This window comes from Notothenia coriiceps, unplaced genomic scaffold (assembly GCF_000735185.1).
Source record: "Notothenia coriiceps isolate Sejong01 unplaced genomic scaffold, NC01 NC01_scaffold00005788, whole genome shotgun sequence".
NCBI classification, from domain to species: Eukaryota; Metazoa; Chordata; class Actinopteri; order Perciformes; family Nototheniidae; genus Notothenia; species Notothenia coriiceps.
In genome coordinates this window covers 545,555-560,475 of record NW_011338489.1, presented here as the reverse complement: position 1 = coordinate 560,475, position 14,921 = coordinate 545,555, and the positions used below count along the sequence as shown (strand labels likewise).

At 38.2% G+C, this 14,921-nt stretch overlaps 3 protein-coding genes across 7 annotated transcripts in view; all 3 read left to right on the top strand.

Annotated features, from left to right (window-relative positions):
- The window catches only part of acsl6 (acyl-CoA synthetase long chain family member 6), a 33,310-nt gene extending 25,503 nt beyond the window's left edge, over positions 1-7,807 (top strand). For all 5 annotated transcript variants that reach the window (XM_010768578.1, XM_010768579.1, XM_010768580.1 and 2 more), the window contains 10 exons: positions 871-1,005; positions 1,202-1,336; positions 1,748-1,843; positions 3,039-3,111; positions 4,389-4,477; positions 4,757-4,873; positions 4,997-5,140; positions 5,379-5,480; positions 5,574-5,645; positions 6,081-7,807. In XM_010768578.1, coding sequence (XP_010766880.1) covers positions 871-1,005; positions 1,202-1,336; positions 1,748-1,843; positions 3,039-3,111; positions 4,389-4,477; positions 4,757-4,873; positions 4,997-5,140; positions 5,379-5,480; positions 5,574-5,645; positions 6,081-6,221 — 1,104 coding nt within the window. In that variant the 3' untranslated portion in view covers positions 6,222-7,807. The remainder of the gene's footprint in view (positions 1-870; positions 1,006-1,201; positions 1,337-1,747; positions 1,844-3,038; positions 3,112-4,388; positions 4,478-4,756; positions 4,874-4,996; positions 5,141-5,378; positions 5,481-5,573; positions 5,646-6,080) is intronic.
- An 855-nt stretch (positions 7,808-8,662) lies between these two features.
- LOC104943234 (uncharacterized) lies at positions 8,663-12,637 on the top strand. The gene is made up of 8 exons (XM_010768577.1): positions 8,663-8,932; positions 9,854-9,957; positions 10,213-10,603; positions 10,706-10,837; positions 11,071-11,110; positions 11,281-11,336; positions 11,436-11,467; positions 11,579-12,637. Exons 1-8 carry the CDS (start codon positions 8,863-8,865, stop codon positions 11,951-11,953), a joined length of 1,200 nt encoding a protein of 399 aa, XP_010766879.1. The 5' UTR covers positions 8,663-8,862; the 3' UTR covers positions 11,954-12,637.
- Positions 12,638-12,965: 328 nt separating this feature from the next.
- LOC104943232 (folliculin-interacting protein 1-like) overlaps positions 12,966-14,921 on the top strand; it is a 39,190-nt gene continuing 37,234 nt past the window's right edge. The window contains 1 exon segment of the mRNA XM_010768576.1: positions 12,966-13,152. Coding sequence (XP_010766878.1) covers positions 13,061-13,152 — 92 coding nt within the window. The 5' untranslated portion in view covers positions 12,966-13,060.

Genomic DNA, 14,921 nt, shown 5'->3' with positions numbered 1-14,921 from the left:
CACACACACACACACACACACACACACACACAAGGTGGGGGGGATCTTTGGAAAAAAGGTTGGGAACCCCTGCATTAGACCACCACTACCCCTTGGTTGTTTGATTTGTTGGTTGTATATTTGGGTCCACCACTGATCTTCCCTTCCCTGGGATTTAGGATTTTGAGGTAGAAAGGAGTTAAAGTAGGCATGCCTTTCACTCATGATTATGATTACTGCATAATGAGTCACTTCCGCTGCTGTTAACTTGAGTTTATCCTCTGTGAACTAACATTTCCTCTTAGTGCTTTGTTGCAAAAACAAGCAGCAAGTTCAACTCAACTCTTTTCAGTTTACTTTAGAAACTAAAAAGAAGTTGAAGTCACTCTGCTCAAACATTTGAAAAGCTAACATAATACGTAGAACGCAATGGTAGGAATGAACAAGTACAGTACTTGAGTACATTTTTGACAAACTTCTACTTTTTCATTGTATGCTTAATTCTCCTCATGCTCAGTTTTAAATATGAAAATACTGCATATTACATAACAAATTGGTACTGTGAAAGACATTGACTAGGCTACACAAGACATTTACTAAGTAGACAATGAAGTTGTTGAAACATCATAAGCAAGGTTCCTTTAGTATGTAGGAGTGATTTTTTTTACAAATATAAAAATAATTTTCTCTTATCTCTCTTAATTTTGTCCCTAGGGCCCTTTGAAATTGTTGTTTAGAAAAGCGCTATATGAGCATGGCTCACATAAGATTTTATCAAAGAGTTTTATGTTTAATTCGAAATGATTTAACAGCTGTCAGTGTTAGTATTTGTCTGTAAAAGATATGTGACAGCTAGCGTTAAGCTCACTATCTATGTGTATGTTTCTGCAGTCTGTGGTGTACTGCCATGGAGGACGGATCGGCTTCTATCAAGGCGACATCCGTCTCCTCCCAGATGACATGAAGGCCCTGCGGCCGACCATTTTCCCTGTGGTGCCTCGACTATTAAACCGCATGTACGACAAGGTGAGATTTTATAACTGCTGTTCTGCTGGTGGTAAGAAATATAGCTTTTCTTAGATAATTGTACGTATCTTTAAAAAAAGTACCTTCTTTCTGGTAATGTTGGGTAATTTTAAATGAACACGTGATTTCAATAGCAGTAACCAGAAGGGTCTGTCACCAACCATACAAATATGTCATTTGTCTTTTTCTCGTGCAGATCTTCAGCCAGGCTAACAGCCCGTTGAAGCGCTGGCTGCTCAACTTTGCTGCCAAAAGAAAAGGTGCTGAAGTCAGTAGTGGGATCATTCGCAGTGACAGCTTCTGGGACAAAATCTTCTTCAGTAAAATTCAGGTAAGTGTTTCCTCTAACTGAGTAAATGTGCCACTGTGAATATCTGTGATCACAAGATGACCAAATCCTGCGACATCACCATCACAAACTGTGTGTACTCCTCTATGCCTAGAGCATTTTGGAAACGTGTTACTGGAAAATGTGTGGAAATTAATAACGATGAAGGTTTCTGGGCGTTTACCTTCATGAAAGGCGAAATGCCAAGAGGAAAAAACTTGTTCCAAAAAATGTGCAACTCTGTGATTGACTTTCAACCTTTGTCAAGCACCGTGTGCATTTTTGAGCTGGGGAGGAACGGCCAACTTTGAATGCAGTGTTTACAAACCGAAACCAACCAATCCTGCTCATTGTGCGTTTGATAGATACAAATAAAGACCCTTCTGTATTGATTATGATCTCCTCTCTGTACAGGCCAGCCTCGGAGGAAGACTGAGGATGATTATAACAGGAGCCGCTCCTACCTCGCCATGTGTCCTGGGATTCCTCAGAGCTGCATTGGGATGCCAGGTCTGACAAACATACAAACACACACACAAACAGGCCCCAACCATCACAATAACATAGCCAACCCTACTCTTACTTTTACCAAAACATAGGTTCGTTTTAACGTTAAGCCTACATTCTGTGTAAACCACATTAACACAACTTTGACGATGAGGACCAACAAAAAAATCCCACTACCACATCCTGAAACTCTAATTGGTCTTCATAAAGAGATGTGCAACTAGGGCTGGGTAATATGATAGGAGACTTGATATCTTTTAAGATTTCTGATATTGAAATATCGCATTAGTGTAGTATTTTCCTGGTTTCAAAGGATACATTAGTATAGTGTCTTTTTTTTCTAATACCAGACAGTTCTAACTTTTCTTTGACTTGCCTTTACCCAATTAGCCATTGTATCGATAGATAGATGATAGATGATATATAGATATTCTATTGATCCCAAATTGGGAAATGATTTAGTTACAGTAGCAGCTGAGTGTTCAGGCATTAAAAAAACATTAAAGTTGGACAAAAGGTATAAACGTGATCAAATAAAATAAAGATATAAATAAAACAATGTTTTTATTTGTTCTATCTACAGTAGAAAAAACATGAACAACAAAGAATACTAAGTATTACATGTTCTCGATAAGTTAGACAGTTCAAGGAAAGACCAATATATGTCGGTAGCAGATATATACATAATATTATATAAATAATAGTGGCAAATATCCACATAACTAATGATAATTTATCAACATTTTCCTTGTCTTCATACTTTTTTGAAAGCTCCAATTTTCAACCCTACGATATTTTCATAACATCAACATTGAGGTTATTGATCAGAAATGTTGCGATGTGTTTTACCACATTGCCCAGCTCTATGTGCAGTGTAGTGCATGCACACATACACATTGACACACATAATTACAGTTGGTGACCTAACTTCCTTCCCACAGCCTTTAATACATCCTGTGTGTGTGGTGTGTGTGTGTGTGGTGTGTGTGTGTGTGTGTGTGTGTGTGTGTGTGTGTGTGTGTGTGTGTGTGTGTGTGTGTGTGTGTGTGTGTGTGTGTGTGTGTGTGTGTGTGTGTGTGTGTGTGTGTGTGTGTGTGTGTGTGTGTGTGTGTGTGTGTGTGTGTGTGTGTGTGTGTGTGTGTGTGTGTGTGTGTGTGTGTGTGTGTGTGTGTGTGTGTGTGTGTGTGTGTGTGTGTAGGTGTACGAGGCGTACGGCCAGACAGAGTGCACAGCTGGCTGCACCTTCACCACACCTGGAGACTGGACCCAAGGTGAGCACTAGTTTTTATGTCACAGCCCTAGAAAACACAGACATTTTTATCTCTGCCAAACTCACTGAACTTGTCAAATTGACTAAAGGCTTGGCTCAAAGGTCAAAAAGTGAAATGGTGTTATAACTTTAAGAAATAAACAATACCCATGCTGTGATAGTGTTTAATTGACGTCACCTTGTCATTCAACTTGATAGGTGAACTGTTGCTCCCTGAATCCGCATGATAAGAAATGGGGGATCACCGCTGCTCAGACAATATCGTACAGACTATAAAGCCTTATCAGCCCTCCTCCCAGTTTGTAAATCACACCCTGTGGAAAATAAGGTGGGCGAGAGAGAGTGGGAGGCTGTACAGTACGTTGAAAACAGAAAAAAGGAGAGGCCCCTGCTGGGAAAGACGCATAAGAAAGAGCTGTTAGGCAACATTATTAGCAATCAAGTACCTGCTTAGGTGTTTGCCAATATCAACAAGCCACTATGAAAAGAAACTGACAAAACAGCCTGTCTACTAGTGTGCTTTACACCTCTAGGCATAATGGTAATGTTCCAAGTCAACGAGTGTGTATTCATTTGCTGTCTGATCAAGTTATCCGATAAAAGGTTTTAAGCTAGAGCTAAAATAAAATAAACCAGTGCATTGCAATATTTCTTATCTCATATATATATATATTTATTAAAGCCAGAGTACAAGAAAACCTAACATAGTAAAATACGTTTGTATGAAAGGTCCTCATTTAAACTTTACTATTAGCTGCCATAATGCTTCCTTGGTAGCAGTCTCATTGCTGAGTGAAGATGGGTTAAACAAACATGGATGCAATTTGTATCATTGCCTATTCGCCAAAACCAAACCAGGGCAGTCATTTAGAAATGACTCGCATCAAAATACAGTCTAGTGTCTCCCCCTGCTGCCCAGTTCAAATATTCCATCAGGCATTTACATTTCATTGAAAATATATGATTAATCTTTCATTCTTCATTAGTTTTTTTTAAATGTCAAAAAATATGTGCAGGTAAAGCATAATCCCTCATGCCATATTTGGTTTCAAATTATCTGGTGAATTACCTATTTCTTAATGTCCAATTCATCAATATTGTTGGTCTGCTCATTATTTTCTGTTTTAAATTCATTTAATTCATTCCAACAGTGGAAAGTATAAGGGGGTATCTGACAGTCCAAGATGAAACAAATAAGGGAATCTAAGAAAAAACCCAAAATGAAAATGTTATGGGTTTTCAATTATTTTTTGCTTGTTCTGACCCTGTGAATTATAGGTCACGTCGGAGCCCCGCTGCCATGTAACCTCATCAGACTGGTAGATGTTCCTGAGAAAAACTACTTTGCCTCTAAGGGAGAGGGAGAGGTCAGTAAAATGATCTTGGAAGATGTTGTATCTTTATAAAAAAAAATACTGCAATGTTACTGCAAACAAGGCCCAGATAAGTAGTGTAAAACATTATAAAACATTACTAGAGCGTGTATTGTTTATCTTTAAGTTGACATGCAGTGCCCACAATCATACATTTTATATAAGAATAGGAATGTATTGACCTTTAAAAACCTGTGTTAGGGTTTTAACAGGAGATTCAGTTTATATATTTGACCTCACACCCTGACTCTTTTCCACTTGTTTACCATCTAGGTGTGTGTGAAGGGACCAAACGTGTTTAAGGGCTACCTCAAAGACCCAGAGAGGACGGCCGAGACGCTGGACGCAGACGGCTGGCTTCACACCGGAGACATTGGCCAATGGTTGCCTGTAAGTATCTCATCAAACATTTACAATGACACAACATCTGGATAATGAATAGTCAAGGAATCCCCAGATGTTTCCACCATGTCTTTTCTTCTTTTCATTTATTCAACCTCTAATCTTCTGCAGAATGGCACACTGAAGATCATCGACAGGAAGAAACACATTTTCAAATTGGCACAGGGCGAGTACATCTCCCCTGAGAAGATCGAGAACATCTACATTAGGAGCGAACCTGTGGCACAGCTCTATATTCATGGAGATAGCCTGCAGGTAAGAATACTTACACAAACACACCCATCAGTCCTATACATTCTAATTATTTGAATTAGCTGAATAACATGTATGGCTCCTGAGAGCCTGCAAGTACGTCTTTGCCCTGGTTCCTGTGCTCCATTTTTAAGCCAGGACAAATAGAGCACAAAATCATCTATCAGGTGCTCATTTTTCAGCTTAATTAATACAATATCCTTTGACCTCTTCCTCCTATGTTTGTGTCTTCTCTTTCCAGTCCTGTTTGGTGGGGGTTGTGGTTCCTGACCCAGAAGTCATGCCTGAATGGGCCAAGAAAAAAGGCATACTGGGCACATATAAGGACCTCTGTAAAAACACGGTAGGTGGCATGTTCCTTGAATGCTTCTAAGTTCTGTCGATAACTAAAATACTGAATAATACTATGGAAAATAACCTTCCACTTTGTCAACAGGAATTGAAGAAGGCGATCCTTGAGGACTTGGTGCGTCTGGGCAAGGCCAGCGGCCTCCATTCATTTGAGCAGGTAGGAAGGCAGATATATGTTTGGGTTGATAGCAAAACCTTTTTATTTTATCAGTATTATTTTTCTTAAAGCTACAGAATGATCATTTACACAATCCTTTACTACATGTATATGCCAAAAGTATTTCAAGTAGGATCTGTTTGGCGTTGTTTTTATAAGATCCACAAGCAATACATTATTCATCAAATTGCTCCAGTTGAGCAACTCAACTCAGTAAACTAATATTTGTAAATCTTCATCCTTATGAATATTAAAGAGGGCGTTGCTAAAACCTTTTTAGTTTGGCGGGTACTTTTTCACTATATTAAAAAGGAAATAAATCAATATCACAGGTCTTCTGCTAAACTTGTGTTATCTATACAGCTCCTAAAAATAACAACCTCTCAACAATCTTTGTACACTTTCTTTCCTATTCCTTCACATTTTTCTTTGCAGGTGAAGAACATCTACATCAACAATGAGATGTTTTCCATTATGAACGGCCTCCTGACTCCCACACTAAAGGCCAAGAGACCAGAGCTGAAGGAGTATTTCAAGGAGAAGATCGACCGACTCTATGAAAGCATCTCCATGTGAAGGCCGGCAGACCTCATTTTCCTTCAAGCATCTTTACACTTAGCACTGCTTTCACCATTGACTTCAGTGGGATAAAGATGTGACCACTTAGGCTTAAAAGCTATGAGAAAAGCAAGCCAAACCGGCCCCTGCTATGGAAGATTTAATGCCTAAAAACTAAAACAAATCCAAGACACAAAGAGAAATACAATACACTTTGTTATATGTATTTCTATTTTAATTAGGGATTTGCTGTGACATAACTACATGTACACATATGTAAAACGAAAGAATATGTGTTAATCTGTTAACTGTTCTTTATTCCTTGTGGTAAAATGCAAACCACAAAACAGAAAGGGTTGTGTAATTCAGTAAATACAAAGCACTTTGTTTGGTTTTCATGAGAATGTCCAACAGAGCTTTTTCTTTTTTGACAGGGAAACATGACACACATATGCATACAGAAAAAGGAAATGTAAATACAAATGTGATCTGTAGATCACTTTTTTTATTTGAATGGTTTTGATTTAGGCATTTTAAATATTCCATACTTTGTTTCTTGCTATCCACCCAAACAAACCATCAAAGGCTCTGTCCCCAGCAGCAGAAAACTCACCCTCACTTTTATGTTGAGCAATCCATTTCCACTTGTCACCCTGTCCAATCTATTTTTTTCCTCCATCAGTTTAAACCCACAAGCCTAACACAACCTGAATCCAGTTATACGACAGCAAGCGTGATGTCTTTGTGTATAGTGTAGCTCAAGGATATGTATTGCTGACACATGTGGGACAGTAATGGACTTCCTCCTCAGTGGGCCAACACAGTAGATTTTCCTTGAATCGAACAAGCTGCTGACAGCAGTGCTGCTAAGCAGGGCCTGATACATTTCCCTTGATCTGGCACACTAAAAGAGATTCAACTTTTACCCAAGACATTGCGCAATTTGACCAAAACTACACCTTAATGTTTAAGGGCAGAATTAAGAAAGCAAGGTATAGACAGTAGCAGCTCCTGCCTTACTAATCATTGCTGTCTACACCATTCCATTGTAGACCATCTCGATGTTTGAGCCACATTAAAATACATCGCTGTTCATGTCATGTTCTCACTCACTCATTAATTCACCTCGACATGGCTGTGGTCTGCAGTTTAGCATGCATGCTCCTTGTTTATGTGAAGGACTGGCACACTGTAACACACATTACGGTTCACACTCTACAGTCTGTTAATTCACTCCTTTTTTAACATCCACCTTTGCGCAAATAGTATGTCAGGTAAAAGAACAAAAAAGAGATAATGCTAAACCAGGTCTCAGGGCAATGCATGCAGTTTGCCCTGCAATGCTGGCACCATTGACTTGAAACTGATGAGTATTTCTTTGTGGCCATTAATAGCAGGTTGTATGCAGCTGCCCACAGCCACTGCTGCTAGTGCAAGGCTTTGTAATGTAGGCAAAGCTGATGAATTCCACTCACTGGAGGAAAATAGAACAACCATCAACTTTTAATGAAAAATAAACACGTTTTTGAAGGGTTTACACATAGAAGTAATGTATAGACTTTTTAAGTTGATTACCGTCCCAAAGCATAAACAATGTGGATGTACATAAATGAGGACAGCTAGATGTAAGCATATTTATTAAATCAATGGTTTGAATGGATTTTTTTCTCTCTTTTTGCGTGTAGTGAGATGAATTGTACTTATTTATTTATCTATTCTGCTGTAAAATGGAATCAGCACCATATCCTTGTAACGATTGAGTGCAGCAATAGGGATGAGGGTGGGTGGGGAATAGGACAAGGGCAATGAAATAAAAAAGATATTCTGGAATGATTTTAAACAAGTGTCTTGTTTCTTTTTTCATGGTATCTTCAATTGTCATTGCATTACGTTTTATTTTGAATAGTTTCCCTGGAGAGGCCAACATGAATTAGGAACTTATTGGACTGCTGCTCTTAAAAGAGGTAGCCAACTTAAATTGTTAACCAAGTAGCAAACCAATACCATCATGAAAAACACTCCACTACAAGTAAAAAAGCATACATTCATTAACGTATTATCAACTAAATGTCCTGAAAGGAGCACAAATAAAAGTATTCTTTTTTTTCAAACGACTAACATAAGTTAGTAAAAATTACAAAATGTCCCTGTGAAATTAAGTATGAAAATAATTAAAAGTATTTGAGTAGCACAAACATCACCAAGTGTAGGCCTACATCAAGTATAAAGCTAAGTAGAAAATATAATGTGCAGTAGCCTAGTCTACCCCCGTATTCCACCGGGTCCGGAGAAGCTAGGCTATTATCTGATATCAAAGATCATGTAGTAAAACTTCCGTTGAACATTTTCAAAATAAAGTAGGCTAATTGTGTTCATGTTTGTAATTTAATGATTTGTTTTCACATTAAGATAGATTGTAGTGTGCGTTGGGGGGATTTAACAGAATCATCAGCTGATTGACTACAGGTGTTCTCGGTTGCTAAGCGTCGCACAAAGAGCAGGGGAAAGTTTCAGTTATTAGCATCCAGGAAGACTTTTAACCGTAAGCTTTACGAAATTAAAAACGAATTTAGTTAGCAACAGCTCATCTAACGTTGAGATAGTTGATGTATACTGACAGATCATTGGATCGTAATTTGGACTACAATTTAGTTCGGAAATGGGTCGAGTGAGGCGTGCCAGTGGAATACCAAACAAACCAGATACACCCGTGCGGAACAAACGAGAAAGTAAGAAATCTAACACATCATCTTAAACGTACATTGTAATAGAGGTTTTAATTTAACTTCGCTATGGTATGCACAGGTTTGAACCACAACTTTGATATAGGCTATCGATCAGTTTAATTGGAAGCTCCTGTGACCAGCTGACTTATTTGGCAAGAAGCCTATTTAATTGTAATGTAAAGATCAACATCAGTTTGATGCCTTTTATTTATGTCTTTCTTTTGAGTCGAACAAGGCCTACTTAAATCTCATTATGTTCAACATGAAGACTTGAAGTCAATGCACTAGGAGAAATGTATAGTGGTGGATAGTAAAAAAGTACATTTACTCAAGTACAGTACTGAAGTACCATTTTGAAGGATTTGTACTCTACCCAAGTATTCTAAGTTCATGCTACTTCAACTCCACTCCATTTTAGAAGCCAATATTATACTTTTTACTACACTACATTTATTTGACAGCTTTAAGATACTAGTAACTTTTTAGATATAGCTAATTAAAAATATAAATCAATAATCAAATAAACGTTGACAATTATATATTTACAGTTTAGGTTAAGATACCCAGAAGCAATATATAAAGATAATAAAATACATCTACATTTACCAGCTGTGATAAAAATCCATCAATAATCATAATAGTAACCCAACTCAATATACAATTTTGAAATGGGCCATTACGCATGAGGAGTATTTTTGCTTTTGGTACCCATTTATTTTTATGCCAATATACTTTTATACTTTTACTTTAGCAAGATTTTGAATGCAGGACTTTTACTTTTAACAAAGTACTTTTAAAATGTAGTATTGCTACATTTACTTACGTAATAAATCTGAGTACTTCTTCCTGCTCTGTGTATATGTCATGGTAAACGCAGGTAAATGAGCTACATCTAGCTGCTATCCCATTTTAAAAAACTTTCAGAGCACAAGAGACTTCTGCCAAACAAGAAATATGAAGCTTTTGCAGAGGAGCCTGGGGTGGAAGAGATGCATGTTCCCGCTGTCAAACCAACCAAACCAGTGTTTGTGAGTATACCCCCACTGTAAGGCGATATATATCCTTATACATTTGATGTATGGATGTCAAACTATTCTCTTCTTAATAATAACATCACATGCATAGAACACATTTTTCTCTATTGGACTTTTGGATAAAGGGTACATAATGGGGACATTAATTTTGCTGTAATTTTTATTTTAATTATTTAATTCAAGTTGATAGTTTCTCAAACTTTTCCCCCACTTCTCCTAATTGTCCACTCTTATCCTTTCCACACACAGAGACACATTAAGACTGTCCAAAAAAAATCTGGGTTATGCTTGAGCAGGCCTCCATCTACTGAAAACTCCAGCAACAAAACGCATGCCGTGCCAGCTTCTAGGAGATCTAGTTACAGAGTGTCAGCATCAGGTCACCAAACAATTCAAACCACTCCCAGGATAGAGGCCGCTAAAGGTGGTGACATGCTAGTTAACGATGAAGAGCAAAACATGACAGTAACATCTGAAAGTGTCATGTCATCTAGCATGGAGTCAGACACTCCTTTCATCTGTAACGCTGATGATGATGATGATGATGATGATGATGATGATGATGAGGACGAAGACTGCTCCTTTGCATCATCTTTCAGCAGTCTTCCCTCCCCGGAGACCTTTAGAAGAGATATATATGGTATGTGTGCATTTTTGTTGATCCACAAGCAAAATATAAGGTTATTTATTATTTTATTTATTTTTCAACCTTCTTGTCACTTAATTTGTCTTCTTTTCCCAGTGGAGACATCAACCTTTCCTATTAAGGAGGGGCTTGGGCTTCATCTTAACATAAAAAACTCCACCTTGCTTAATGTGAGCAACGCTGAGACCGTACACATGCATCAGCCCCTAAACCTTTCTAGCATCATCGGTAATGGTTTGAAAAAACGTTTCTTTTTCATTTAATTTGGTAGGATATTTAGTTATTGTAGTACAAATGTTTGAAGTTTAGTGATTTAAAAAAAGAAAAAAAAGGGTTTATTAACTTATGATATTGAGAATAAGATGGATTGAAATAAATACATATAGTGTATTTAAAAAAAAATGTAAAGCTTAGTGTTAGCTTGAAAATACTTTTAGTTTTTAAAAATATTCTGTCTGCAGATGTCTCTGAGATTGTTGACGAAAAGAACTGTGGGATCAAGTGAGTTCCTTTCTTTTTTAAAGTTATACATTTTTAAGCTATTTTTGTTTGTATACAGCTAAATACATTGTCTGCTGATACTTTAGAACACTAACAAAGAAAGGTATCATTCTGCATACTCAACATCCATGTAACCAAAATTTGATCAATCACTGTTTTTATCTTTGAAGCCAACATGGAAGACCTGAAGCTGAGACCAGAAAACATGTGGACTCATTTAAATCAGGTTAAGACTCATTAAGTGAGACGTGTATCCTAATCAAACTATTTAATGTCATTATGTGCCAAATAATAAACTATATATTTTTAAATCCTCAATTTGTAGAGAAGGCTTTGGAGTTGAAACCCCCCCCAAAAGTAAGAAGTCACTTGGTTGTATCCTGTGTAATCAATATCTGATATTCACAACCAATTTTTATAAATAATAAGTATTATGGTCATGGTAACGTATGATTCTTGCTCCTTTAGCTCACCAACAGGATGACCATTTCATACAAGAAGAAGGTCTCGTTCAAAAGCCCCATCATTCTGGACACCTTGGAAGCAAAATACATCCCAGGCACCAAATTAACCATTTACCGCAACAATGAACCAGCCCACACATCAAGCACTTCTGAGCCGAATGAAACGGACACATCCTCAGCTGGTAACTTCAGTTATAAAGAAAAAGCATTAAAGCTGAAGGTGAGGTCGAAAAGGCCTGTAATAATAAGCCGGGAATCAAAGTTCTTTGACTTTGTCGACGACAGTGACAGTGATGCATTCTTTGATATAATGAGAATACGTGGTGCCAAACTCAGAAGTGCTCCTTTATTTCCTCTCACAGCTCCGCCTCCTATGTAGAACCTTCTTTTTTGTGACTTCTTAAGGCAAATTAATGTATGTTAAGATTTTGTCTTTTTCCCAGAATCAAGATGTATAGAGGTATGTATGTTAACTATCCTGTAAAAGAGTAATCTGATGTCAGTGTATGAGGCTGTCATAATGTCTCAAATGATCATTTAAATGTGATGCATTCTTTATTTAAAGAGAATAATTAAAAAGGCATGCCCTGCCATGTATTTAAGTGCTTGCACATCATATATTTTGAGTGTGACTTTTTAACTTGCCTTTCTTCTCAACCTTGTCCTTTTATTACCTTGTTACTGTATCCTACAAACCTTGACATGTACCTCTGGTTACCTTTTGTTTTCTACAGTTGTCAGAGAAATGTCTGTACAAAGTGACCACTAGATGTCAGACCTGTATTTTTTTTACGGCGCCTTTTCACCTCTCCTGTTATATTGTTCTATCATTTAAAATATATATGTTGTTTTTGTTGCATTTTTGTGTTATTAATTCTTTACTCTATTTGTTTGTGCCATAATTGCATCGAAAATTGTAATGTAAGCAAAGAGCTTAAATGTAAGCTAATTTGACTTTTTGGTCGTCTATATTTTCAAGGACTCCCTGCTAATGTAGGCCTACTAATTTCCGATCGTCAAAACATTTCAAAACTAAATGAATGTACAATAAAGTAATAAATGGTAATGATTCTTGTTGGATCCCCTTTGTTTGTGGAACACAATCCTTGCCTTTCCATTTAACTTTTTCTCATGTGACACTTTCAAATATCTTCTATCTCGTAAGCATCTCAGAAGTCGCACTTGTATTATTTTTGCGAATACATGGAATACATGCACGCTGTCACGATTCCCGACAAAACATCAACACAGCGAATCCACTGACCACGTGGTATCGGGATAAAAATAGCAGCCAATCAGGTAATTTGTTGTAGCAGCAACGTCCAGTCAGCCAATCGAAAAAAATGCATTTAGTTACCAAGCAGCTCCCGTGACTAATGCCTGTCATATGACTGTGACACCCATGGAGACAGTTACAAGGAACAAGATTTGCTCTCGGATTTGAAAAGAAAAGAGACTTTCTGTACCGAATTAATTTTGGTACAAAATGCCTCCGACTCTCTTCCAGAAACTTTTCAACAAGAAAAATGCGTTTTCGTCGCCGCCCCCGAGATGTAACAAAGATGACCCAGCTTTCAGGTAACGTTAGCTATTTTGTTTGTGTGTGCATGTTTTGTGTGTGTGTAATGTTGTACATGTATTAATTACTTTCACCGAGTCCTGAAGCATGACATAGTTTTTGGCGTTGTGTATGTTGTTTTCACTGGCACTTTATAACGTTGTTTGGTATTGTTTATTTTAATTTGATATGAAAGTGCGGTGACTGGAGACGTGTTGTGCCTGTTGGTCGGTTAGCTAACATGCTAATGCTAGCTACCATCCATTTGCGGGGGCTGCTGCTGCATGTGCTGTCTCCTGATGGGACCGCTTGCATCAATAGCTCTTATTTGTCGCGTGTTTTATATAAGTATTACAGCTAGTATGCAGTTGTTAATTAAGTGACAATAAGTCCACGATACACGTTTCCTCCCATCCTGAGGTGTGGTATAACCAGCGGATCGATATTCTTGCTTAGAAGTTGCAGAGGAACCTTTTCCCTTTGTGTCCCCCTTTGTGTTGCTTTGGTTACGGTTATTTGCCTGTGTGGTAAGGACAACAACGAGGCACTAGAAACGGTTACAGTCGCGCTCTTCTGTCGCCAATCGTGGGCTATACCATCGATGACTTGGAGCAAAGTACAGCTGGCTTCTCTCAGTCATGCGATGGTACTCTACTCTTCTCCACTGCCGTCAGACAGAGGTGGAGGAGGACGCAATGTGCTTTGTGTTGGAGCACATGTGATCAGTCCAGTCGGTCACTGACAGACAGAACCACAGCAGACCAGTAGACACTGCGCAGTCTGGAGATGTCAACTTTTTCTGATAATCATCTGTGCTCTAAATGGCAGATATGGATGTTTGTTTTTGTGTTTATCTATACGTCTTGTGTTTAGTTAACACAAGTGATATGTGGCATGCACAAATTTATAGATGTCGTGATTTAACAGTCTATGGTGTAAACTCAATACATACATACATACAGTGGGGCAAAAAAGTATTTAGTCAGCCACCAATTGTGCAAGTTCTCCCACTTAAAAAGATGAGAGAGGCCTGTAATTTTCACCCTAGGTATACCTCAACTATGAGAGACAAAAAGAGAAAGAAAAATCCAGAAAATCACTGTCTGATTTTTAAAGAATTTATTTGCAAATTATGGTGGAAAATAAGTATTTGGTCAATAACAAAAGTTAATCTCATTACTTTGTTATATACCCTTTGTTGGCAATGACAGAGGTCAAAAGTTTTCTGTAAGTCTTCACAAGGTTTTCACACTGTTGCTGGTATTTTGGCCCATTCCTCCATGCAGATCTCCTCTAGAGCAGTGATGTTTTGGGGCTGTCGCTGGGCAACACAGACTTTCAACTCCCTCCAAAGATTTTCTATGGGGTTGAGATCTGGAGACTGGCTAGGCCACTCCAGGACCTTGAAATTCTTCTCACTCCTTCGTTGCCCGGGCGGTGTGTTTGGGATCATTGTCATGCTGAAAGACCCAGCCACGTTTCATCTTCAATGCCCTTGCTGATGGAAGGAGGTTGTCACTCAAAATCTCACGATACATGGCCCCATTCATTCTTTCCTTTGTTCCTATGACATTCTCCCAATCCTCTTCTGGATCATCTAAATGCTCTCTAGCAAACTTCAGACTGGCTTGGACATGTACTGGACACGTCTGGCACTGCAGGATTTGAGTCCCTGGCGGCGTAGTGTGTTACTGATGGTAGCCTTTGTTACTTTGGTCCCAGCTCTCTGCAGGTCATTGACTAGGTCCCCCCGTGTGGTTCTGGGATTTTTGCTCACCGTTCTTGTGAT

What these genes read in the sequence shown, in the direction of transcription:
- LOC104943234 (XM_010768577.1), top strand. Translation starts at nt 8,863, where the DNA reads ATGGGTCGAGTGAGGCGTGCCAGTGGAATACCAAACAAACCAGATACA. An exon ending in AACCAACCAAACCAGTGTTT is followed by an intron (nt 9,958 to 10,212) that starts GTGAGTATACCC and finishes TTCCACACACAG; the next exon opens with AGACACATTAAGACTGTCCA. An exon ending in TGTGGACTCATTTAAATCAG is followed by an intron (nt 11,337 to 11,435) that starts GTTAAGACTCAT and finishes CTCAATTTGTAG; the next exon opens with AGAAGGCTTTGGAGTTGAAA.